Genomic DNA, 26,122 nt, shown 5'->3' with positions numbered 1-26,122 from the left:
GGAGTAATGGAACACAAATTACCTGGGAGCAACCGACACTGGGGGTAATTCTCAATGACAGACAATGAGGAGAGATTTGCTCCCTCGCGCACCTCATCATCACGGCATCAGGGAAATCTGAGAGTTTAATGGGCGTCACGAGGGCATAATAAACTACATTTAAAAGATAGATCTTGAGCAATCTGTTGACTGTTAGAAGAGCGACTGTTCTCTCCGACACTCTGCCTGCTTGCAGAGATGCTGCTGTGAACTGCGTACGTGGGGTTTGGGTGTGTCCATTCACTTGGCAATTTTCCCGTGTGATGTACTGACTGTTTGGGCGATGCCTCTGTTACAGTTCAGAGCCACACCTTTCCCAGGGCCCATTGGCTAAGGTGACGGAATCAAGCAGCCCAACTAGTATCCAGATTTTAATACAAGACACAACACTTAGGTATCCAATATTCAGCTTTTTTTCTGCTTATGGTATTTGTTGCTTCATATTCCTTGTTTCCTCTTCCCTCCCTGCCCCCTCATAATGTCCATGAATAGATCTGTGCCAAAACATTTACGTGAAATAATCCAGAATCCAATAACCCACCCAGCAACGGCAAAACAACCGAGACCCGGGTATGTTTGCAATGAACACACTGTCAACACACACAGCTGTCGTTGATATCGGGACTGATAGCAATAGTCGCATTAAGGAGCCATAACCCGTACCCACAGTGAGCCACAACCTGTACCCACACAGTGAGCCACAACCCGTACCCACACAGTGAGCCACAAACCGTACCCACACAGTGAGCCACAACCCGTACCCACACAGTGAGCCACAACCCGTACCCACAGTGAGCCACAACCCGTACCCACACAGTGAGCCACAACCCATACCCACACAGTGAGCCACAACCCGTACCCACACAGTGAGCCACAACCCGTACCCACACAGTGAGCCACAACCCGTACCCACACAGTGAGCCACAGCCCGTGCCCACACAGTGGGCCACAGCCCGTGCCCACACAGTGAGCCACAACCCGTGCCCACAGTGAGCCACAGCCCGTGCCCACACAGTGAGCCACAGCCCGTGCCCACACAGTGAGCCACAGCCCGTGCCCACACAGTGAGCCACAGCCCGTGCCCACACAGTGAGCCACAGCCCGTGCCCACAGTGAGCCACAGCCCGTACCCACACAGTGAGCCACAGCCCGTGCCCACAGTGAGCCACAGCCCGTGCCCACAGTGAGCCACAGCCCGTGCCCACAGTGAGCCACAGCCCGTGCCCACACAGTGAGCCACAGCCCGTGCCCACACAGTGAATGGCAGCAACAAGTGGCAGTTTCGCTCCCCAGAAGGACAGACTATGTTCGTTATCTTTTACCTGAGATTGCTGTAAGCTCTCGCTACTTTTCCCAGCATTCGGTCGGTGCCGAACACCACAACACGCAGCGTCATGATTTTAGTTTCGTCCTCGAAGCTGAGGTACGGCCGGCGCTTGTAGCCGGTGCTGTGCGGCAAGTGTGTGTCCACCCTCAGGGCTCCGGTCACTTGCTGGGGCAGGGATTGCGAGCGCCGGGATTTCAAACGCAGTTTGCATTTGGTGGTGGCGTAGTCCAGGCTCCCAGCTCTGCGGAGAGGCCAGGAGCAGGCGGCTTGGTCTGGTGGGAGCATGTTATTGGCGAGGCTGGACTTGGCCCTGAAGAACTTAAAGATTCTCTTTGTCAGCCTCTTGGTCGCAGTTTGATGTTCTTCGTCACGGGTCTCGCACACACCTTCCTCTCCCTCCTCTGCGTACCCACTGTCCACACAGCCCGACATGTTAGACACAAACGACTTCATCATCTCCTTAGATGAAACCGATATTGTTGATATCACAGAGTCTCGTACGTGTCCAAAAGTGTCCTCCCCCTCATCCTCATCCTCGTCCTCTTCTTCCTCATCCTCATCGTCATTCAGCGGCAGCATAGCTGCGCTGGGAATATCACATTCCTTCTGGAGTATGTCATGCAGGATGTCTAAAACGCAAAATAACAATAATAATAATCCTTGCATTTGATGCAGCGCCTCATCATGACGTTGAGATGTCTCCACAGAAGATACTGTAAAGTGTATTGACGGCAGCCAAGTGCACACAAACACTCGTGGAAGCAATCTGCCGATCAACTAACAACCAGGTTCCAATTACTGCTGGGTAAACAGAGGCGCTCAGAAGAAGGAAACTTGCCTACAATTTTGCCCTGGCCCGGAATCAAACCTGGGACCTCTCGCTTGCGAGGCGAATGCTCTAACCAATACACTACAGGACTCTGATAGTTAAAAGGACAATTAACTAGCGGAGAAGTAACAGTAACCCATCGGCTATCCTCACCCCAGCTTCTAGTAGTGCTGCCGTTAGGGTGGGCAGTGACTAACATTTAACTTAACATTTTACCCTCCACTCCCACCCCCCCACCCCGCTCCATCCTTTATCTTCACCTCAACTGTGGTGCACTTACCAAAATTATCTTGGTCCCAGTGGTAACTGTGGCAATTGGCGGGAGGCAGTGGGATGGTCTGTAACTTTGCCAGCCTTCCCTGGTCTGTGACGGGAAGAGATGAAAAATTTCATTAAAGCAGCAAAAGCAGTTTAACTAACATGACACCCTGAATGACACCCGACTGAGGGGCTCTGCTGACTGTGGATCAGCCCCCACACAGGCTGCTCTCCCCATTCTATTGTTTTATTTGGTTCAGCCGCGTGTGTGGCACATGGGGAACCCCTTCACCGTGCTTAAGAGTAACTCACTCTCCCCATCATTTAGCGGTCTCAACATATCGTTCGTACAAAACAATTAACAGAGGACACAGCCTGCGTTTGAAGGGGGGTTAATTCAGAACAAATAAAATTAGCACAAGAAATATCCAGGCTTTTCTCCAGCCCTTGAAGGTACCTGAGCTCAAGGTGAATCCTAAGCTTTCCCTGATCTCCTCCAGTCGGCTCACTACATACTCTCTGCTCTTCACCACTTCCTTCATGGCTCCAGCAGATTCCAGAACCTCTGAACATTTCGACGAGATCTCCAGCACCTCCTCCGTCGATTTAGACTGAAAAAAAAATGCCACCAGGTTAAAAGCTTGCACTTAGTTCTTTTTCTTCCCCAGAGAAATGAAAGTATATTTATCACAAACACAGACACACACATCCACAACAAATAGCTTCTCAGCACAGGGTTTGTCTGATCCTAGTGAGGAGTCACTTTTGGGCATCAGGGCAAAGACCATGTGAATTCCGTTCCCTCCCAAGCCATCTCACAGCCTCTTCAACAAATAAACCAGCAAATAGCTCTGGCACTTCCAAAATACACCAATTCACTCCTCTCTCCAACTCCACCCCAAAAAAGACAAATAGACAAAAAGCTCTCTCCCAGCCCCCCCCCACCCACCCCCACCGGGAGGCGCAATTAGCTGCCACATTTCGCTCACAAAACATACAGTCAATTCACTTTACATTATATTCTGTGAAGCACTTTCTGACGTCTCGAAGACGTGATAAGGTGCTATATCAAACGCCAGGATAATTATTATTGAGTCCAATTCTTTTTCTGATTTTTCTCCTCATTGGTACAGGGGATCTTGCCTAACAACAACAACAAGATTACATTTGTATAGCATCTTTCACGTCAGGAGGACGTCCCAAGGTGCTGGACAGTGTACAGCATTTCAGACCCGAGCTGGGGTCAGGGGGGAGAAGGGAGGGGACCAATGGCATGGTCGAAGAGGAGGGTTTTTAGGCAGGACTTGAAGGAGGCTAAGGAGGGGCTGAGGTGGAGTGATTGGGGGATGGAAGGTTGCCCCAGTCACCACCCTCCTCTTGCTGGGGAGCAATTCCATGGTGCTGGTTTCCCTGCCTTTCCCCACTCACACCCCCACCCATACACACACCCCCACCCATACACACCCTGCCCCCCACCCATATGGCCATTGTTCATTGTGTGCGCCTCGACACTGAACGTCAATAGGACAGTCGACTGTCAGAGCCCATCTTGATTGCTCCTCACCTGGCTGTCACACTTGGGTGACAACCAGTGAAAGGTGCAGAGAGCGAGGCTGGTTTCCCTTCCCTAACTACAGGAAGCCGGGGGCTAATTTAACTTCCTTATGCAGCCCTTGGCTGACAGCAGTGAACTCAAACACAGGCGGCATTCAAACCAGTGAGTTAATTCCTGGTCGGTAATCCACGACACCGTTGGAGCTGCCTTATCTGTTGTTTTTTTCTAAAGGAAGTCATTTTCTATCATTATTGTTTAATTCTTTGGATCGAGAGTATATAAATGTAATTTGTTGTTGTTGCTGTTCTGCCACTATCAGGTGCTCTGGGACACTAGGCTGCATGAGGAGCGCATTATAAGTTCAAGCTGTCGTTGCTGTTGTTGATCAGACTACAGCAGAATTCGCATACATCGGCTGATATCAGCCATAGCCTTTACCTCCAGTGCGTTTTGAATGTCACTGAGGTTGTACTTGGTGCCGAACGCAGCCTGATAGGCATGTTTAACCAGACTGATACAGCAATGCCTCCGAGACTGCTTCCGGCTCGCGATCCTCTCTGCCTCCAGCATAAACTCACTCGGCACCTCAGAGGAGTTCAGCAGCAGCACCGTCCTGCAACAAGAAACGCAGTGAAACCACCAGCAGATGGCGGAGCAGTCAAATGAAATCAGCAGCGCATGGATCAGTCGGTGATCCACCTCCCACACCCAGCGCTGCCTGCGCAGCGAGCGCAAGTCTGCATCGCCCACCCCCTGCACCGTGTCCACCCGTGCACTCTGCTTGCCGTGTGCTAACATACATCTCCAGCACGTTACCTACTCCACACATGTACTTGGACACATGTGTTTTGCCCACAAAACATAAAGTCAATTCATTTTGCAATATATTCTGTGAAGTGCTTTGATACGTCTCAATGACACGACAAAGCTCTATATCAAATACAAGGTTTATTATTTATTATTATGTAAGTGACAGGATTCTGCACATTAAAGAATGTTGGAGTTGTGCAGCACCGAAGTCCTTTTGGATCATTTAATAATAATCCTTGCATTTGATATAGCGCCTTAACACGTTGCCGAGATGTCTCAAAGCGCTTCACAGAATACAGTGTAAGGTGAATTGACTGTATATTTTATGAGCAAAAGGCTGCAGGCAATTGCGCACAGCAGTCTTCTACAAACAGTCATGGATTGAGTGATCAAAATAATTATATAATTATTTATATTCACCTACAAATGTAGTCACTACACTTTACAGTAAATCCTGTGAAGCGCTGTATAGTTTTATATATATATATACATACAGAGGTTGGGGGCAGAATTGCCTAAGGTTGCCCCAATCACCATCCTCCTCTTGCTGGGGTGCAATACATATATATTCAAGATGACCAAAAAGTCATATCTACCCTATTATCTAAAAAAAAAATCATAATTTCTTTAAGACTTATAATGGTATCACGACTTTTTGGTCACCCTGTGTATGTGTTTGTATATATATATATATAGAGAGAGAGAGAGAGAGAATTGAAATGGTACAATCCCATAACTCCTGGGGGACACCACTGTTTAGCTGTATCCTTCGAGTCTGAAAAACACTTATTTAATCCTCACTGTTTTCGATGCTTTCGTCAACTTTCCACAGATGCTACCACATACTCTTTAATACTGTGTGCTTTATTTATTGAACAAGCTCCTCATTGGGCACTTCATCAAATATCCTTTAAAAATCAACATGCACAACACCCACCACAGTCTTCTTATCAACATTGTTATTTTCTTCAAAGAATTCCATTAAGTTTATTAGGCAAAACTTGCTTTTAACAAATCTATGATTAATTAAGCCATGCCTCGCTAAATTATTTTCAAATTTATCTATCCAGTGGGTATAATAATGTTGCTTACATTTGATACAGCACCGTATCATATTCCAGAGCATCTCACAGTAAAGTGTAGTGATTGGATATTTGTAGGCAAAAGGCTGTGCATTGTAAATTCCTCCCTGAACTGCCTCAGAGGCTGATCACAATAACCAAAACACTGAAATCACAAACAGTCAGGGTATTAACGGGCCAATCTAATGCCTGCTGGAAGTGCTGCCAATCAGGTGTACATTACAGGCATAGGTGGACGGACAAAATAATAATAATTAGACAGATATTTGGGGAGGATACATTTCCAGGGCTGTGGGGAGAGAGCGGGGGAGTGGGATTAATTTGGACAGCTCGATGGCCGAAGGGCCTCCTTCTGTGCTGTATAATTCTATGACTACTCCGTGCTCCTTCTCTGGGTGTGATATCCAGTGGCAGCTTGGTGAAGCTCAGCAAAGACACCATTTTGGGTTTGGAAGCTGTGGGTTTGCTTACATGGTTTTGCTCTGAAGATTTGGGGTTGTTAGGCCCTGTTCTGCTCTCACCAGCCTCTGGAAAGAGATTCCTAAGAAAAAAAATAATACATTAACGTATAATATTCACAAATAATAATAACAATCCTTGCATTTGATATAGCGCCTCATCAGTTCATCAAGATGTCTCAAAGCACTTCACAGAATGTCTCACAACCAGCCATGAAGTGAATAATTGATTTTGTCTGAATGATTGTTTCCGGGACACAGGGAGAAACTATTCCTTTTACTGGGAACGTCTTAGAAAGAAGTTCCTCAATACATCAGTCATATATATAGAGAGAGTTGGCATTTCACACTTGCACTCTCTCCATTTTCAGGGTAATACTGAAAACCCTTGGCACAAAAATGCACTGCTGTTAACAACTGCAGACTGTGCACATCCCAACTCTCGTTTTTTTATCAGTAAATCATCACTTTGAAGGGCATCACCGCCTGGAACGTATGACTTGCAAGGCTCTAAATGATCTGTTTAAACCACATAGAACCAGTAATTTTTACCCAGAGGCCATTCAGTCAATCACAATATCTACACCATTGCGAGCTGTTTTACTAAGGCACCCCTAGTGTTAATCCCACTTCTCAACTCTGTTGTTTTTGCTGCTCAGGTCCTATCCAGTTCCCTTTTGATCTCATATCCATAGCTGCTGAAACCTCTCAATCTCTCTGTCATTCTTCCTGTATTGGGGAGTCAACTGAATCCAATATTCTAACCACGCATTAATGTTCTATACATCCTCAACTAAAATTCACTATTATATTCAACAGCTTGGTTTAGAAATTCTCAGAATCCCATTTGCTTTCAAAATCTTACACCGGAAGAAATAATCTTTTGAGCTGAAGCATACAGAAGGAGAAGTTCCTACATACACCAGTCATTCAAAGAGTTGACATTTCATGCTTCTGAAATTTCACACATTCTCTCTCCACACAGGTGGGAATACACACACGCTCATGCATGCACACAAATCGAATGTCTCATGTCACACACACAGGATGTTCTCAAACACGCTCACACACAAATAGAGGCAAGGTGGCGCGCACACACACACACACACACAGATAGGATGTCCTCAAACACACATGCACAAACACAGACACACAGAGGCAAGGTGTCATATCCACACACTCACACAGAGATAGGATGGTCTCAAACGCACACACACACACAGATAAAATGTCTCTCTCACACATGTACACTTAATCAGCCATTTTCCTGTTATTTCAGGTGTCTCATTGCTTCCTTTACCCTCAGGTAATCTGTGATAATGCTACTGCTTGTCACTCACTTATTTAAATTTCTGATTTGCAAACTGTGGTTCCTGCAGAGGGTGGGGGGGGGGGTGAAAGCAGAAGTAGTTTGTTTGATACAGAAATGGCAAACGGGAAGGAAAAAAAAAGCTGCAAATTCCCCGAAAAACGTTAGTCATTGTTGTCTCATTCCTGACACACACACAGCTTCGCTTCCGCTAAGCGTTAAAAAACACGGCAGCAGCCAAGTGACTGAAGCTGGCAATGGAAACACAGAAGGGAATGTGTCTGTGTGGAAGGGGTGGGGGAATGAGATGTGTGTGTGGGGGGGGGGGGGGGGGAGATGGGGCTTGTGTTGTGTGGGAGGTGAAAGAGGGGAAGAGTCCATTGCTGCTCATGTGTACAGCTGTCTCTGAAAACATGTTGCATTGGGTGACAATCCAGGAGAATGTTTCATATTTACTGAGATTTGTGCAATGTTATTGGGCATTGGAAGTTTTGTTCAATAACAATATTTCTGAATGGGGAATTAGCCTGATATTCTACTACATCACTGACTGAGTAAATACACCAGTAGCACTGACTGAATAAATCCAGACCCATTGGTCCAGCGTCTCGGCTTACCTGGTGCCCTCATCTCATCGCGGATGAATGTCAGGAGGTGCTGGCAGATGTTGCAGTAAGGAATGGGCCAGGCTAGTAGTCCCTGGTAGATGTCAAATGCCTTCTGCAGCAGCTGGGAATCCGGAGGGAAGTGTGGTGTCTGCAATGACGGACGGAACAGATGAATAAGTACGAGCCGCGGATGGGAAACAGATCAGCAGAAAACAGTAAACTCAGTGCTTCGTGTCATGTGTGACATCTCTAAATTTACCCTAACATTTCACAACCAATGTTTCACAAACAAACCAAATTTCTGCAATCAGGTTCTAGAGTCTATACACCACATAGGGGGTGCTAGAGGAGACCGGAGAAACACACACTGTGCTTAAGGGACAGGTAATAACATAGAAAGCCAGGGGGCCAATGGAAAGAAAATAGGAATGCTATTGAAGAACATAATATATAACATAATAATAATCCTTGCATTTTATACAGCGCCTTATCAATTCGTCGAGACGTTTCAAAGCGCTTCACAAGAGTTACTATGAAGCGTGGTGATTATAATTTGCGCAAATGGGGTACTAAACAAATGAAGGATAAGATGGAAAATTATATGCCAGTCAGTCTTAGTTCAGTTATTAATCAGCTTCCCAAGGCTATTACATGGAATGAAATGACTAACAGAAGCTAATTAAGTTTGTCAGCATTTCTAAATGTCAGGCTGTGCTCAACAAGCTTCTTAAAATCGATAAAATAAAATGAAGGAAGATAAGGCAAAACCTCGGTATCAGCCCAACACTTACTTGGAGTGCAGCAGAATAAAAGGTTAAGGCCAGTGGGGCCATCAAATCGTACTGACACATCTCCTGCACCTGTATGACAGATTGACAGCATGTAAATCTATGTAACAATAACCTTTAACCACATCAGCCGTAAAAAACATGACCCAAGTCTACCCTCAGCTAAGATCTTCCACAGCAAATTGCCACAAACAGCCATGAAGTGAATGGCTGATTTTAATCTGGGGGATTGTTGGCCAGGACGCTGGCGGAGAGAAGCTCTCTGGTGTCAAAAGGATTTTTAACAACCATCTGAACAGGACCTCAGATTCTTGTCTTATCTGAAGGTCAGCACCTTCCACGATGCAGCACACGCCCAGCACAGCATTGGAGCATCAGCTTAGATAAGGTGGGTTCAAAGTCCCGATGTGGAACATGAACCTTCAACCTTCTGACTCAAAGCTGAGAGTGCTACCAGATGAGCCAGACTGCCACCTATGGTTCTATGGTGGGAAGCACTCACCCAGCAAGGAAACTCTGGCTGGAGTTTAAATAATAATAATAATAATCCTTGCATTTGATATAGCGCCTTATCACGTCTTCAAGACGTCTCAAAACGCTTCGCAGCATATAACTGTAAAGTGAATTGACTGATCCTCCTCGAGAAGCTGTATATATTGTGGGCGAAATGCATCAGCCAATTCACAGTGTTCCACAAACAGGCGTGGATTGAGTGACCAAATTATTATTATTATTATTACTTCTTTTGAAAGAATTATTACCCCCGGAAAAGCGATCCGCCAATTGACTATCAAGCGAGTTCCTACTTACTGCTAGGTAAATAGAGATGTGTGGAGTAAGCAAACTTGCCCAATGTTTCGCCCTGCCTGCCGGGAATCGAACCCAGGTCTCTCGCTTGCAAGGCGAGTATAGGAGTGGACGGGATATCAAACATGACCCGGATTCTTGCTGTTACCTCTTGGGTTCGGAGCAGCACCTTCTCGAGGAGGATCAGGAAGCTGTCAGGTTCTCTGCTCACTAGTTCCTCCAAGGTCCAACGGTTCATACACAACCCGGCTGCAAAAGGAAAGCCGAATTAGAAGAGCATTGAGAACACGTTATCGAATTTCATTTTAATAATCTTGTCCCAAATCATTGCATTCATCCACAAAATACACAGTCAATTCCACTTAGCAATATCTTTTGTGAAACGCTTTGAGATGTCTCAATGACGTGATAATAATAATCTTTGGCTGAGGCCCTCTCCACCATCAGCAGTCGGGCCTTCAGCCTCTCTGCTCCCACCCTATGGAACTCCATCACACATTCCCTTCGCCTCGCTCCCTCCTTTGCCTCCTTCAAGGCGCATCTCAAAACCCTCCTCTTCGACCGAGCCTTCGGCCATCTTCCTACCCCTACCTGCCCTCCACCTCCCCAATCCCAACCCCCAGCTCGGGTCCAAATCCCTGACTGTCCAGCTCCCTGGGATGTATTCCTGATGTGAAAGGCACTGTACAAATTTAATTTTATATTGTATTGATATAGCACCTTATCACATCTTCTAGGCCTCTCAAAGCGCTTCACAGAAGATACTGTAAAGTGAATTGACTGTATATTTTGTGGGCGAAATGTTTGATAAGGCACTGTATCAAATTCAAGGATTATTATTAGTATCATTATTATTATTATGGTCCTAAGGCCCAGAATCCTTCCTGGTTTTAGTCTTAAAAACATTGCCTTCAATTTTGTGCAGAATTTGGAAAATTCAGGCCTCAAAAAATCTCTCCAACCAACTGATTGATCCCGGAGGCACTGATGGGAACACTCTGTTTTTACAGCTTTGCTCTGCATGTTTGTTGTTGTATGTTGAAAGAGGGTTTTTTTTAATGTAAAAAATTAATGATTCTGGCTAGGAAATCAAAACCGCTGCAAAAAGCCACATCCAAGCTTTGCGATTCCTCCAAAGTACTGTAATGAACTCCAGCACAGCATTATTATTTTCGGTTCATTTCTGCAAAACTCGAACATCTGTACAAAACAATATATCGCAGAGGAGCTGGCATGAAGGATTTCCTGAGCCAGATAGCGTGAGGCTGTAGATAGACTGGACAGTGTGTCAGCAATGCTGTCATTTTCATTTCAACTGTGCCTGTTTCATTCAACTCCCACCTAATATCAGCCTCCAACTTCACTCCTCCAACCAGCCATCAGCAGCTTAAATACATTTATTTTTAAAAGGCTGGAGGATTGGAGATAGTGAGAGATACTGCAGGGTAAATGAGTTCTAAGAAAGGATGCTCTCATTCCAATCGCTGCTAGCATAAACAATACCCACAGCAACAACAATTTTGTCAAATGTGCTTTTTTTCTTGCTGATAAAGTAACCTACTTAATGCACTTGCTGAGTATCAGTTCAACTCCCGCCCCACACCCCCCACATCTATCTACACGAGACACATACACACACATTATCTCTGTGGTTTGATTGCATACTTGTTGGCTGAATCGTGTATTTGATATTGAATGTTATTCACTATCTGGAAGATATCAGCATGAAGTCAGCTCACATCAATATGTCAACACATGTGGCTGAGATCAAAGTTTATCTTTGAAATACAATGCAAATTTTTAAGTAGCAATTTCATGAGATAGATCAGTGGAGCAAACACTGACACCAAAACAAATGCAAGGATTATTATTATAATTTCAATGGGTCAAATAGTCACCTACTGTGTTGGAGATTTCCATGGGGTTCTTCACGCTGCTATGCTAGAATTTCTGAATTATTTACAGTACTCAGAGAGTCCAACTTGAGCTAGTTTCTTCTGTTCTCCAACCTCAATTTATTCTTTTCTGTCGCTTAGCCTCAGATAAAGATATTTTGCAGCACAAAAGCATTCAAGGAATCAATGTTTACAACGTTTACAACACAGGCCATTAGACCCCATTTGTCTTTGTTGGTGCCAGCTCCCACACTGGAACTATCTACTTCAATACTATTCCCCGTCCTCTTTCCCCCATTGGGCTTGTGCTAGATCTCCCACTGAAAATATCTGCTCTAATCCTGCTCTAATCTGCTCTTCCCTCCCCCCCACCACTCCCTAATGCTATCCATCCTGATCCCATTCCCCTGTTCTTTCTCCATTGTATATATCAATGTCACACAAACAGGCAATGAAGTGAATAATCAATTGTATCTGGGAGGTTTTGTTGGCCAGAAAAAGGGCAAAAACTCCCTTCTCTTTATGAATAGAGTCATTGCCTCTTTAACATTCACCTAAACAAATAACGGGACTTCAGCTTAACCTCCCATGCAAAGAGGTGACACCTCGACCAAGGCATCGCTTCTCCAGGGAAAAAGGCTGCTTAATTTAAAAAACTGTGGTTGGTTAAAGTTAAATACAATACAAAAGTACATTAGTACAGCGTCTTTCACGTCGGGAGGATGTTCCAAGGCGCTGGACAGTCAGGGATTTGGACCCGAGCTGGGGGTCAGGATCGGGGAGAGTGGAGGGCAGGGAGAGTAAGAGGGTGGCCAAAGGCTCCGTCATAGGGAAGTATTTTGAGATGCGCCTTGAAGGAGGCAAGGGAGGGAGCGAGGCGAAGGGAATGTGGGATGGAGTTCCAAAGGGTGGGGGCAGAAAGGCTGAAGGCCCGGCCGCCGATGGTGGGGTGGGCCAGGCAGGGGACGTGAAGCAGGCCACAGCCTACTGAGCAGAGGGAGCGGACAGATTGATATGGGGTCAGCAGGATGCAGAGATAGGGAGGAGCAAGGCCGTGGTGGACCTTAAAGGCAAGGACGAGGATTTTGAACTCTATCCTCTGTGGGATGGGGAGCCAGGCGAAGGTAGGGGTGATGGGGGTCATGAAACCTGGTGCGGGAGAGGACATGAGCTGCAGAGTTTGGGATGATTTGTAGCTTGTGGAGGGAAGAGTTGGGAAGGCCCACAAGCAGAGAGAGCCTAAATGAGATGAATGCGCGGATGAGGGTTTCGGCAGCCTGAGGGGTGAGGCAGTGGCGGAGCTGGGCGATGTTGTAGATGCGGGGGAAGGCCAAGTGGGTCATGGCATGGATGTGGAGTAAATACTGGGGTTTGCATTTTGCATCATAGCTACACCCGTGTCTGCCAAAAAGTGATTTGGAACCAGTATCAGAGTAAAGGCTCAGGGGTGGAACATCGCTGGAATAATTGATTCCGACATGATGATGGAAAATACAAGGAGATGAGGTGCCACCATCATAGGGCATGACTTCAAGCCATGAGTTGTTGTTCATGCTGCACTCAGGAATAAATTGAAGAATCCTTTTTTTCCCTTAAAAGTGAGGCACTTGAAGTTTGTAATATACGTGTCTGATATATGTTGCTGGGCAATGCAAATAGTCCCCTTGTTTGACTATAGCAGACTCTCACTGTAGCTCACTTGACAAGACCGATGTTAGGAGTGTCAACCATTCTGTGACCACAGAATTCAAACTTCCTTCCAGAGATGTGCTTTTTATTTGAGTGTGTGTTCCGGTGCAGACATCACATAAACAGCTAAATAATCTATCCCAGTCATTGTTTGTCATTACAGAATCAGTTAGGTGGAGCAGACAACCAGAATGGAATGCAACCTTGTCAACGCTTATTCACAACACATTGTGCTGAAAATGTACCCAATAGTCAGCCTTTCTCTGCACACATGCATTTTAAATCTCCAGCTCTGCACTTGAAATACTAGACTGTTTATGTCAGCTACATCTAAGCTTCTACTGAGGCTGAAGTTTCTTAGTTATGATGAGAGGCTGGATAGACTGGGGCTGAAGAAAGTAAACATGTTTTGGAACAAGATGTTTCAAGTATTGAAAGGAATTCCCAGGTTAGGTGATGGACGATTTCAATCTTTGATAGAGAAGGATCCATTTCAAAGCTATACATCCGTGAAATCAGTACCAAAAAACATAGAACTGAGACAGGAAGGATTTCTTCACACAGAAAGTTGTGAAACCCTATGGATCTGAATGCTTGATATTCTTCACTCAGCCTGAAACCTTCAAACTGGAATGATTTCTCAAAGGATTTCTGAGCATTTCCAGCATTTGAAAACGTGGGAATCTTCCAACATGGTGGAAGCACTCCGATACATGTGAAGGGCGCTATATATATATACACAAGTTAACTTGTAACTTTTGTCCAAGTTGCTGTTGGTTTTGTCTCCAAATGAAATTTGCAAACCCTGGAACCAATTTGTCATTCATCACCGCACGTTCATCATGAGAAACGTCTCACACCGTTATAATAACTTGCTCACTGAGTTGCAATGCAAAAACCACTCAGAAGAAACTGGCTACACAACATTCTTTACACCACAATTAACAGTGGTCAGCAATCGTCACGATGATTGTTGTGGACCTGAGTCACAGTGATCACAAGCCAAAGCTTCAGCACAGCTATAAACTGAGGTTCCCTCTGTATCATAAGCTCAATATTTTTTACTCAGTTTTGACCCAGCCCTGAAACCACCAAACTGTCATGTTTTCTCAAAATGAAAGGTGTAAGGCTGAAAAACAAAGCTGTTGTTGAAACTTTACAAGTGTTTTGTACATGTAAAGTGTGAGCAACGGAATACATGTGGTTCTGTAGCTGAGCACCAGCATTACGTGCGTTGGTGTAAAATTGGATGTTGTAAAGCAAGATGCTAACAAGATAATTTACCCTTAGAAGCTTAGATATTAAAAGCATCAGAGGGACCAAGGAATGAGTCCCAATGGGCTGGCATCTGCCCATAACTATACAAGAAACATTGGAAGTAGGAGCAGGGGGAGGGCACAAGGTCAGGTGTATCCTGGCTCTAAGTAAATTGGGGTTTGATTGAACTTCAGCAAGGTTGATAGGGAAAAGAGCTAAGTCTGAAGTTTGAATTCAACTTGGTTTTACTGTTGAGCTGAGTAATGTTTCCCACTCAATCTCATCTCTCTGCAGGAGATATAATACAAAATACAATACAAAATTACATTTGTACAGCACCTTTCACATCGGGAGGACATCCTAAGGCGCTGGACAATCAGGGATTTGGACCCGAGCAGGGAGTTGGAATCAGGAAGGGCACGGAGAGTAGGAGGGTGGCCAAAGGCGCAATCGAAGAGGAGGTCTTCAGACGTGCCTTGAAGGAGGCAAGATAGGGCATGTGGCTATACTTTTAGCAGTTCAGTTGATGTTACACCCAATGCTTGCAAACAACAAAGGGCATTACTGTGAAGCTACTTTGGATTCTACTCAGGATATGCAGAGCAGAGTTGCTAGCTGTACATTGCTGCTCAGTGCGAGGATAGCAGTGATTAACACACACGCACACACACACACACACACACAGGGAACCGGAGCTCACTCACTGATATACACATCCCTACACCAACAGCTGCCTAGAGTTGCATCAGTTCCCTTCTGGCAAATCTGAAAATATTTCAGCAACGAAAAGGGGAATTAAATCCAACTTAAACAATTAAAACTTGGGCCAACTTTCAATTTAACCAAAAACTAGGAAACGAAAATTGAAAGTCTTTGAAGGCAACGGGAAAGAGCCAGGACTAACACAATGGGCCAAATGATCTGCAATTCTTGGGCAGGACAAAACCTTAGGCAAGTTTCCTTACTCCACACACCTCTGTTTACCCAGCAGTAAGTAGGAACCCAGTTGTTAGCCTATTGGGGGATTGCTTTTCCGAGGAAATAATCCCTTAAAAATAATAATAATTTGGTCACTCAATCTACCATTGTTTGTGGGACACTGCTGTGCGCAATTGGGTGCTGCGTTTCACCCAGAAAATACACAGTCAATTCACTTTACAGTATATTCTGTGAAGCACTTTGAGACGTGTCGAAGATCTGTTGAGGCGCTATATCAAAAGCAAGGATTATCATTATTATTCTGTGCTGAAAATTTCAAATGGGTCTAGAACGCTGGCACAATACACCAGCAACACACACAGCTGCTCGATGCCTTATCTACTCTTGCACCCACAAAGGGGAGACCAGGATACCATGGTATAGGGTAGTGGGGAGAGAGTGGGGGGTGGGTGGGGGGAGAGAGAAATATGGACAGTGGTGAGAAACTTATGTGCGGAGTGGGGGCTGCAGGAGAGAACCAAGTCATGGAGGTTAAGGAAGCTGGCACACTTGGGGAGGGGGTACAAACACCCATCGGTAGTGGGGAAATCAGCAGGGTGACACTGACACACACGCACGCACACGCACAGCCAGAGTGGGGAACATTTTCATCAATGACTTCACGTTTCGAGCAGAAGGCAGGTGGGGAAATATCAGGATGTTACACAAACTGTTTCTGAATTTAAATTCTCAGAGAGTTTCATAATGAATAAGGATGAAGTCACTTCCTTCTGGAATGCTGGGGTTTGAAGCGTGGCATCGGTGGCAGATGTACGCAGTGCGAAACAACATTTCTGCTGCCAAGCAAAGCTGCCATCTGGTCCCATTCACTTAATTAAACCAATGTAACACAGGCCGTGTCGGTGGCCAATCGCTGTGTGCACAGGCGGGACTCGGGTCGAGGCAATTCATAATAGTTTTAAAAGGGGATTTGACAGATGCTTGAAAACGAGAAATGAAAGCATTGCAGAGTGAGTAAGAGATGTTAGCTCATGTGGAAAATCCCTAAATTTTATAATTCTGTGCTTTGAGGATTGTGGGTGTCAGTTTGGCTCAGTTTGTAGCCTCTCGTCTCTGAGTCAAAAGGCTGTGGATTCAAGCCTCATGTCAGGACTTTGATCTCACCTTACTTTGGGCTGAGACTCCAGCGCAGTGCTGGGGAGCTTTCCTCTACGTTGTTGAGAGGTGCCATCCTTCAAACGAGACAATAAACTGAGGCCCTGTCTGTCTGTTCAGGTGGACATTAGAGATCCTGTGGCACCATTCGAAAAGAGAAAGGAGTTTCTCCCCAATGTCTTGGTCAATGATCCTCCAGATAAAAATTGGTCATTCTGACTCTTAGTGAGATTTTGCTGTTCGCAAGTTGACTGCCACATTTGCCTACAAATACACAGTCACTACCCGTCACAGTAAATCCTATGAAGCGCTTTCTTGTGAAACGTCCTCCTGACGTGAAAAGACGCTAAATTAAATGCAAGGATTATTATTTATTATATGGAATAAGGCTATGCAGGGAGGAAGTGGAGGTGGATTATGTCAGTTAACTTAACAACTTCACACAACTGGATGTTGAGTTCTATTAGTTATTGTGGTGCTCTGAGACGCTAGCCTGTGTGTGTGTGTGAGGGGGTGAGGTGGGGCTATATAAATGCAAGTTGTTGTTGTTGGTGGCGGTGATTTTGATTCCAGTGTGATACAACAACTTGCATCAATTAAATGCCTTTCACTTAGGTTAATGTCTCACTAGATTAACCTTGGTAGCCCATAGAAACAGAACTGGGGACAGTTAGCCACTCCGGCATCCAACACCAATGATTCTCTTTGCTCCCACTGGGTGTTTTGAACACCCACCCCACACCCCACTCCTCCTGAACTGGATTTCCACCACTGTTTCCCCCAATTTATCACAGATGAGGTGAAAACCCAGATAAAGAATTTGAGATTTAAATCTGTAAATGAATCAAGTTGTCAGAATATAGTCAGAATAAATGTCTGACCGTTCCAGTTGGCTGAAGAGGAGGCAGCTTTGTCCAGCCCATGCAGACACCTCTCCAGGGTGTGGTGGATGCGATCCTCTGTACAGGATGTGTGCTGCATCTTACATCATCCCCTGAGGCAAACAGAGAAGAAGTTCAGTGCGGAGACAACTTGCAGTGACATGGATCAGCTATAGATACAAGCAGAGAGAAGCTACAGTGTTAAAGTAACACAAGACATTCTCAGTCACGCGGTGCTAATACTCACCTCACCAAAGCATTACCACATTTCAAAACATATTATAATATTCCTTGCATTTGGTGTAGCACCTTTCCTGTCGAGAGGACGTCCGAAAGTGCTTCATAGAACATATTAAATATGCAGTTAATTCGCTTTACAGTATATTCTGTGAAGTGCTTTGAGATGTCTCAAAGACGTGATAAGGCGCTATATCAAATGCAAGGATTATTATTTTATTTATTACTGTAAAATGGAGTGAATGTGTATTTGTAGGCAAATGTGTAAGTCCAATTGCATACAGCAATTTTCCACAAACAGCCGTGAAATGAATGACCGATTTTATTTGGGGGATTGTTGGCCAGAACTCTGGGAGAGAGAAATTTCCTTCTCTTTTCAAATAGGTTCTTTAACGTCCATCTGGACAGACAGACCTAAACTTGGTTCAGCATCTCATTTGAAGGATGATATCTCCGACAATGCAACTCCCCCCCCACTTCTCCTCCACCCCGTAGACTGGCCTCTCTCTCTCAGGGAGCAGCGCTCCGTCCAGTATTTCCTTGTCAGTTGCTGGGGTATAACACGAGCTGCTGGCAAGGTGGGTGTACAGGAGTACAGAGAGATCCATTTGTTGCACGTGATCCTCACTAAACCATAGTGATGGCAATTCTTAAATAAGCAGAATGTCACGTCTCAGAAAGAAGCTATGTGACCGATAAAGTTTACATGATGTTTTTCAGCACATGAGGGTTAATGAGGTAATAGAGAGGAACACGAAAGGGGAAGTTAGAGAGATTTTGTTTTGTCAATGTCGACATAAACTCTGACACAGTTATGTTGACAATTGTTTTTAAGTCTCTAACAATATTAAAGGCCTCCTTTTCATTAACACCACTTACGTCTACAGAGCCTTCTCCTCACGTGTGACACGTGAATGAATGTTAGAGTGGTTGGGCCTATAAATTAGCCATGTGGAACCGGGTGGAGTCCTGTAGCTCAGTGGTTAGACCACTCGCCTTGCAAGCGAGACACCTGGGTTCAATTCCAGGCAGGGCGAAGCCTTGGGTAAGTTTCCTTACTCCACATAGAGCCTAATAATAATCCCTCCAAAACAAAACAATAATAAATTGGTCATTTTCAATCCACGACTGTGTGTGGGACGCTGCTGTGCGCAATTGGCTGCCGCGTTGTGGATTGGGCACCCTGTGGGCTGGTTTCCATGTTGTCATTGACGGTGCCTTATGTAGCACTATGTTGATCTGCCCAGACACTTTAACATTCCATACATGGAGACACAACCCCTATTTCGCCTCCAAAATATACAGTTAATTCACTTTACAGTCTATTCTGTGAAGTGCTTTGAGATGTCGAGAAGACGTGAAAAGTTGTATATCAAATGCAAGGATTATTATTATTATGTTGCAAGTACTGATCATTGTCTATTGTTCTCCGTTTACCATGACGGATCCCACAACTGAAATTAAACATAAACTTGACTTGACTATTTTAAAAAGATAAAGGAAAATACATGTATATAAAGGTACAGAAATTTTAATCACAGTATATGTATTGTCCACTTGTCGACAAAATTAGAACAGTGCCCAACATGTCGTCATAAATCAATCTGAGCAAGGGTTCTTTGCCTCTCACTGAAATAGGTTTTGCACCCCTCCCCCACCACAGGGCACTTGTCCTCGACTTCATAAGAACATAAGAATTGCTAGATGAACGAAGATCAAGGTCCATCCAGGTTTGCCTTCCACCATCCTGGCAGTCACATGCACATGTCATGTCCCAAACGCTATACTGTATCCTGAGATATTATTTCCTAAAAGAAATCTATCTCATTTGTTTTTGAAAGAATTAACACTTTATAAGAACTCTTCCTTTTTTAGTCTCACACTGAACCCAATTTTATTGTAGTCATCGTTTCCCAAATGTTCTCCCACTTGGTTCATTCACTTGCGACCCAGAACCAGGTCAGACTGTGTTTATAATATAATAATATAATAAGTAGTCCTTGCATTTGGTATAGCACCTTATTACGTCTTTGAGACATCTGAAAGCGCTTCACAGGGTATACTGTAAAGTGAATTAACTGTATATTTGTGGGCGAAATGCGGCAGCCAATTGCGCACAACAGCGTCCCACGGACAGTTGCGGATTGAAATGACCAATTTATTATTGTTTTTTTTCTTGAGGGCGTGTGGAGGTTTCATCCTGCCTGGGAATCGAACCCAGGTCTTTCGCTTACGAGGCGAGCACTCTAACCACGGAGCTACACGATTCCTATTTCCTTCCTCAGTTGTCGTAACAAAGTCATTGACTGAGAAGACACCCTGCACACATTGCACAAACACCGACCCTCTCTCTATCCCACAACCATTTCCTTAAAAACTATTGTTAAGGCACACTTCTCTGAATTAGCTGAGAAAATTTACTCCTGAATTCACCCAGTTATTTTTAACCTTTGTTATTGTGTTTGAATGGATCCAGTGCAACTTCTGACCATTTAGAAAGCCCATCCAAATGGTCAGAAGTTGCGTTGGGTCCTCCCAAACAGCCCCCAAACCCCCCAAAATACAGAGCTGTGGAGTTAAAGAGAATCAGGCCACCTCTTAGAACCAAATGCAACAAACCAAGTGCATTTATCTCTACAAGTACAAAAAAATTAAAATTCCGTTTCTAACTTTTAATGCCCTCCTTCCTCCAATAATAATGATAACCCTTGCATTGTGATATAGCACCTTATCACATCTTTGAGACGTCTCAAAGCGCTTCACAGAATATACTGTAAAGTGAATTAACTGTATATTTTGGGGGCGAAATAGGGGTTGTGTCTCCAATATGGAATGTTAAAGTGTCTGGGCAGATCAACATAGTGCTACATAAGGCACCGTCAATGACAACATGAAAATCAGCCCACAGGGTGCCCAATCCACAATGTGCTGTGCTCAACCTGTTCAAGGCGACTTGATACAGCGACACATGGGAGGATGATCTGACCCTGATGATGACTTGTGCACCTGGCAATTCCTACAGCAGAACCATATCGGATTCCAGGAGGAAGTTATAAAGGAACTTCCTCTTTCAACAATATTTACATTTTCACTACATGCAATACTTTCTTATCCGAGAGGGTCACTAGGTAAACAGGTTGAACGGGAATGCTCATGTGCCTTTTTTCAGCAGGGAGTCTCTTTGTTCAGAAAGATTCTCAACCAAAGCCAAGCTCAGTCCAACATCTGCACTGACTGCACAATGCTCCTGTGGAAAAGGCATCACAGCTAAATCACAGATAAGATAACTATTTTGTATTTTTAGCCAGGTGCTGGCAGCTAAAAAGCCCCATATTGACTGACTGGCCCGATGACAGTTTGGCTGAGATCAGAAGCTCAGCTTGAGAGGAAGATGAACTGTTTTTTGCACGTATATTAATAGCGAGAGATGATAACTCAAGGTCTCTCCGAGGAATGCAGGTTTGAGGTGGCTCAAAGGTTACAGGTCATTTAATGTAGTATATATGTGTTTGCTTTCACCATAGATTGTATATCGCCTCATCATGTCATCTGAGAATTAAAAACTAACAAAGCAACTTCCATTTTTATGTGTGTCTTAACACAGCATAACATCTAAAAGCACTGCACAGGTACATACAGTTTAGTGTAGTGAGCGTGTTTCATAGGAAAATATGGAAGTCATTTTGGACACAGCGAGTCTCACTAACAATTAATGTGGAGCATTGTCATCCACAAAATACACAGTCACTACACTTTGCAGTATATTGTGTGGAGCTCTTCGTCCAATGTGAAAGATGCTAAACCAAGTGCAAGAATTATTATTCTTAACCTAGGAGAAACTCCTGTCTCTTTTCAGAAAGTGTCCCAGGATCTTTAGCATCCATCTATTCAGGCAGCAAACCCAAGGACACTTACCTCCACCCAACATTACAGCACTTCCCCAGGACTGAGCTGGAATGTCAGCCTAGATTGTGAGCTCCAGTCCTGATATAGAGCTGCTGTCAGTGATTAGTGCCTTAGCCTCCTGTGGTGGTAAAGTACATTGGGGTCTGGCAATCACTGTGGCCACCCAGCGCACACATGTTGAGATAAATCTGAAAAATCACAAACACACATACTGCCAGAGAGACACTCTCACACAGCTACTGTCATAGAGATATACACACACACAGCTCTTGTCATAGAGACACACACACACAGTTATTGTCAGAGAGATACACACACACACACAGCTCTTGTCATAGAGACACACACACACAGCTATTATCATAGAGATACATACACACAGCTATTGTCATAGAGATCACACACACACAGCTATTGTAAGACATACACACACACACAGCTATTGTCATGGAGATACACACACACAGCTATTATCATAGAGATACATACACACAGCTATTGTCATAGAGATCACACACACAGCTATTGTAAGAGATACACACACACACAGCTATTGTCATGGAGATACACACACACAGCTATTGTCAGAGATACACACACACACAGCTATTGTCAGAGATACACACACAGCTATTGTCATAGAGATACACACACACACACACACAGCTATTGTCATAGAGATACACACACACACAGCTATTGTCATAGAGATACACACACACACACAGCTATTGTCATAGAGATACACACACACACAGCTATTGTCAGAGATACACACACACAGCTATTGTAAGAGATACACACACACAGCTATTGTCATAGATACACACACACACAGCTATTGTCAGAGAGATACACATACACACAGCTATTGTCATAGATACACACACACACACAGCTATTGTCAGAGAGATACACACACACACACAGCTATTGTCAGAGATACACACACACACAGCTATTGTCAGAGATACACACACACACAGCTATTGTCATAGAGATACACACACACACACATAGTGTGTCAGAGAAGCACTACTGTTGGAGAGACTCTCTCACAGTTACTGTCCAGAGAGATGCACACAGCCACTAGTTGGAAGCTGGGTGTTTGGTGAGCAGAAGCCAAGGTTGTGGACTGGTAGCGAGAGAAATGGGAGGATGGGGTCATTTTTTTTTACGACGCAAAAAGTTAAACAAATTCAGTAAATACCAGGTAAATTTAGCCACATTAAAAGTACAATTAAGTACATTGGACCCATAGCGTTTTAGTGTTTTACTTCTCTATAGAAACCATCTACGACTGTTTGTGGGAGATTGCTGTGCGCAATTGGCTGCCGCGTTCGCCCACAAATATACAGTCAATTCACTTTACAGTGTGTTCTGTGAAGCGCTTTGGGACATCCTCCCAACGTGAAAAGCGCGACATCAAATGCAAGGATTATTATTATTATTACTCCAAAAAGTACCCCCCTAGGTAATTCATTCTACACCTGGACAATCCTCTGAGCAGAAGTATTTTTTGCTGACTTCCCCTGGATATATCCATCCACAAATTCACATCCCAACAGCTCCACTGTGTCAATCGCTCAACCTCTCTCTCTCTCTCTGTTCCGGTGCAGTTTCCACCCTCTCCAAGCGCTCACCTCCATCTCCTTCCCCAATCAATCTGTGCTGTACCCTCTCTGTGGCTCTGTGCGCTCTCTGCCCTTTCAGCACCAAAACTACATGCAATACTCAACGCACGTCAGGTTTCAGGTGAGTTCTGGGTTTAAGTTTACTTGACTGCACTTTTTTTTGGTCATCTCTCTAAACCCCCCACCACCACCACCCCCACCACCACCCCCACCTCCTTCCTCAGCTCTCTCTCCCACCTCCAGCTTGGGCTCCCATCCCATGTACAGGGAAGCGCTTGGAGATGTCCTTCCAATGTCAAAAGGCATTTAAAGATCGTGAACGTGAGATGGCAATCACATCAGGACCTCAGACCAAGTGTGTGGGCAACAGATCCACACAGAAACGAGCGTGCAATCGCTTGTCACCCCCTCCCCAGCAGTTGTCACTGACCCCAGGAGCAAAGAAACAAATGCCCAAACTTACTGTGAATTGGAAGAGGTCTGCACATTGGAGGTTCTCCCCTCAAGCCTGGCTTCCTTCTGGTGCCATTTCAAGCGCTCGCACGATGGTCTCGAGAGTGTAACCACATCCTGCATCAACAAAACTACACATGAAAGGAGATGCCTCTATCCCACACACTTCTGATGTGTGCGCTCTGTGTCTGTACCCAAACAGGACGTGGAGAGGCTGCACAGAGGAAGTGCAGGGCGGAGGCTCCGAGTAGCTGAGGGGGGCGTTCACATCACTCTTCCAATTGCATTGCTATTTAATTGCATGTTGGTGCACTTTTCGCTTTAATTGCTATTTTGCTGTACAGGGGCGAACTCTTTCCCGATATACGGTATTAAGTGAGCAAAGTGGCACTTTAGACGATTCATTTGACCGGTTCACACTTGTTCACACACACCATTAGTGATATTTGTTGCTTTAATATTTGCATTTGATTTCCACACAAGCAAATGTGAGACTTCTTGGCCCAATGAGCAGTAGTGACTGTGGTTATGCAGCAGCTAACTTGCACTAGTAAAACCCTATAAATAGCAATGCAAATGAATGAGCTACGATTTTTGATGTGACTTTGGATGAGGGAGGATAATTAGCCAGGATACAGGGAAAACTTCCTGGTCTTCGTTGAATCCATAACAACAGACATCAACAACACAATTACATGTGTATTAGCGCCTTTCACTTCAGGAGGACCTCCCAAAGCACTGGACAGTAAGTGTTTCGGACCCGAACTGAGGGTCGGGATTGGGGAGGTTGGGGGGGAAAGAAGGGTAATCGAAGGCATCGTCGAAGAGAAGGGTCTTGAGATGGGTCTTGAAGGAGGCAAGAGAGGGAGTGAGGCGGAGGGACTGGGGAAGGAGTTCCAGATGGTGGGGGCAGAGTGGCTGAAGGCTCAGCCGCCAATAGTGGGGCAGGCGAGGCGGGGGATGAGAAGCAGGCCAGAGGCCGCTGAGCGGAGGGAGCGGACAGGTTGGTAGGGGGTTAGGAGGTCGCAGAGGTGGGCGGGGGGGGGGGGGGCGTGAGAAAGGCCATGGAGGGCTTTGAAGGTGAGGACCAAGATCTTGAACTGTATCCTTTGTGTGATGGGAAGCCAGTGGAGTTGGGCGAGGATGGAGGTGATGGGTTCACGGAGCCTGGTGCAGGAGAGAACACGGGCTGCAAAGTTCTGGGTGATCTGCAGCCTATGGAGGGAGGAGATGGGGAGGCCGACAAGCAGGGAGTTTGCATAGTCAAAATTGGATGTTATGAATGCGTGTATGAGGGTTTCTGTGGCCTGCCGCGTGAGACAGAGGCGGAGCCGGGCGATGTTGCAGAGGTGGGGAAAGGCAGAGCAGGACATGACAGACAGGACCTCAGCTTCACATCTTACCTGAATTACTGCACCTTCTGCAGTGCAACGCTCTCCCAGAACGGCACTGCAGTGTCAACGTGGTTGAATAATAATAATCCTTGCATTTGATATAGCGCTTTTCACATCTTCTAAATATCTCAAAGCGCTTCACAGAATAGACTGTAAAGTGAATTGACTGTACATTTGTGGGCAAAAATGGCTCAACCCTGGCTTGTGGGGCTAGAATCCATCATTTTGTGTGTGATACTGATTGAGCCCAGCCCAACACTACCCAGAGTGAATAATTTTCACGAGGATGTTGCTGATAAGTGCTTTGTGCTGATTGCTTGCTAGATAGGGCGATATCTGAGAAGTGTAGTTTAACTCAGCAGCCCAATCCAGTTAGACTTCTACACACTAGTGTTGTGCATCACCTAGAGTTCAGCTTGTGTAAATGTCACAAACTGTCCTATTTTGTACATAAGCAGCTCACTCTGAACTCGCATTGGGTTTTGTAGTAAAGGCTTGTGGCATCAAAAATGACCAGCTCCATTTCGTGAGTTGAAACGTTAATTTCAGGCTTCTGGTTTTCTGGAGTTAGAAACTGATTTCTCAGTTTGTAAAAAACTAAGAATTTTTGATTTGAAACAAGAATAATACCGAGATCTCAAACTCACCTAAACAAGGTGAAACAGAAAAGCATGTATTCAGTATGTCTGGTGCACGGCGAACAGCAATAAAAGATGTACATAGAATGATAGCACAGGAGGGGCTATTTTGGCCCATTGACTCTAATCTGGGCCCAGATCCTCTACTGGAACTAACCCCTCTACTCTAAACCC

General features: G+C 45.0%; 1 protein-coding gene across 3 annotated transcripts in view; it reads right to left on the bottom strand.

Annotated features, from left to right (window-relative positions):
* Nucleotides 1-24,106, bottom strand: part of pik3r5 (phosphoinositide-3-kinase, regulatory subunit 5) — a 32,721-nt gene extending 8,615 nt beyond the window's left edge. For 2 of the 3 annotated variants that reach the window (XM_042342451.1, XM_007888464.2), the window contains exons 1-10: nt 23,927-24,106; nt 17,687-17,799; nt 10,019-10,119; nt 9,067-9,135; nt 8,285-8,423; nt 6,372-6,441; nt 4,447-4,621; nt 2,911-3,064; nt 2,476-2,559; nt 1,362-1,995 (exon numbers count right to left, since the gene is read on the bottom strand). In XM_042342451.1, coding sequence (XP_042198385.1) covers nt 1,362-1,995; nt 2,476-2,559; nt 2,911-3,064; nt 4,447-4,621; nt 6,372-6,441; nt 8,285-8,423; nt 9,067-9,135; nt 10,019-10,119; nt 17,687-17,786 — 1,526 coding nt within the window. In that variant the 5' untranslated portion in view covers nt 17,787-17,799; nt 23,927-24,106. Of the gene's footprint in view, nt 1-1,361; nt 1,996-2,475; nt 2,560-2,910; nt 3,065-4,446; nt 4,622-6,371; nt 6,442-8,284; nt 8,424-9,066; nt 9,136-10,018; nt 10,120-17,686; nt 17,800-21,838; nt 22,044-23,926 lie in introns of those variants that run through there. The other variant, XM_007888463.2, reaches the window with a different exon arrangement.
* Between the last annotated feature and the right edge of the window lie 2,016 nt (nt 24,107-26,122).

Source organism: Callorhinchus milii, unplaced genomic scaffold (assembly GCF_018977255.1).
Source record: "Callorhinchus milii isolate IMCB2004 unplaced genomic scaffold, IMCB_Cmil_1.0 Scaffold20, whole genome shotgun sequence".
NCBI lineage: Eukaryota > Metazoa > Chordata > Chondrichthyes > Chimaeriformes > Callorhinchidae > Callorhinchus > Callorhinchus milii.
This window is presented reverse-complemented; position numbering and strand designations above follow the sequence as displayed.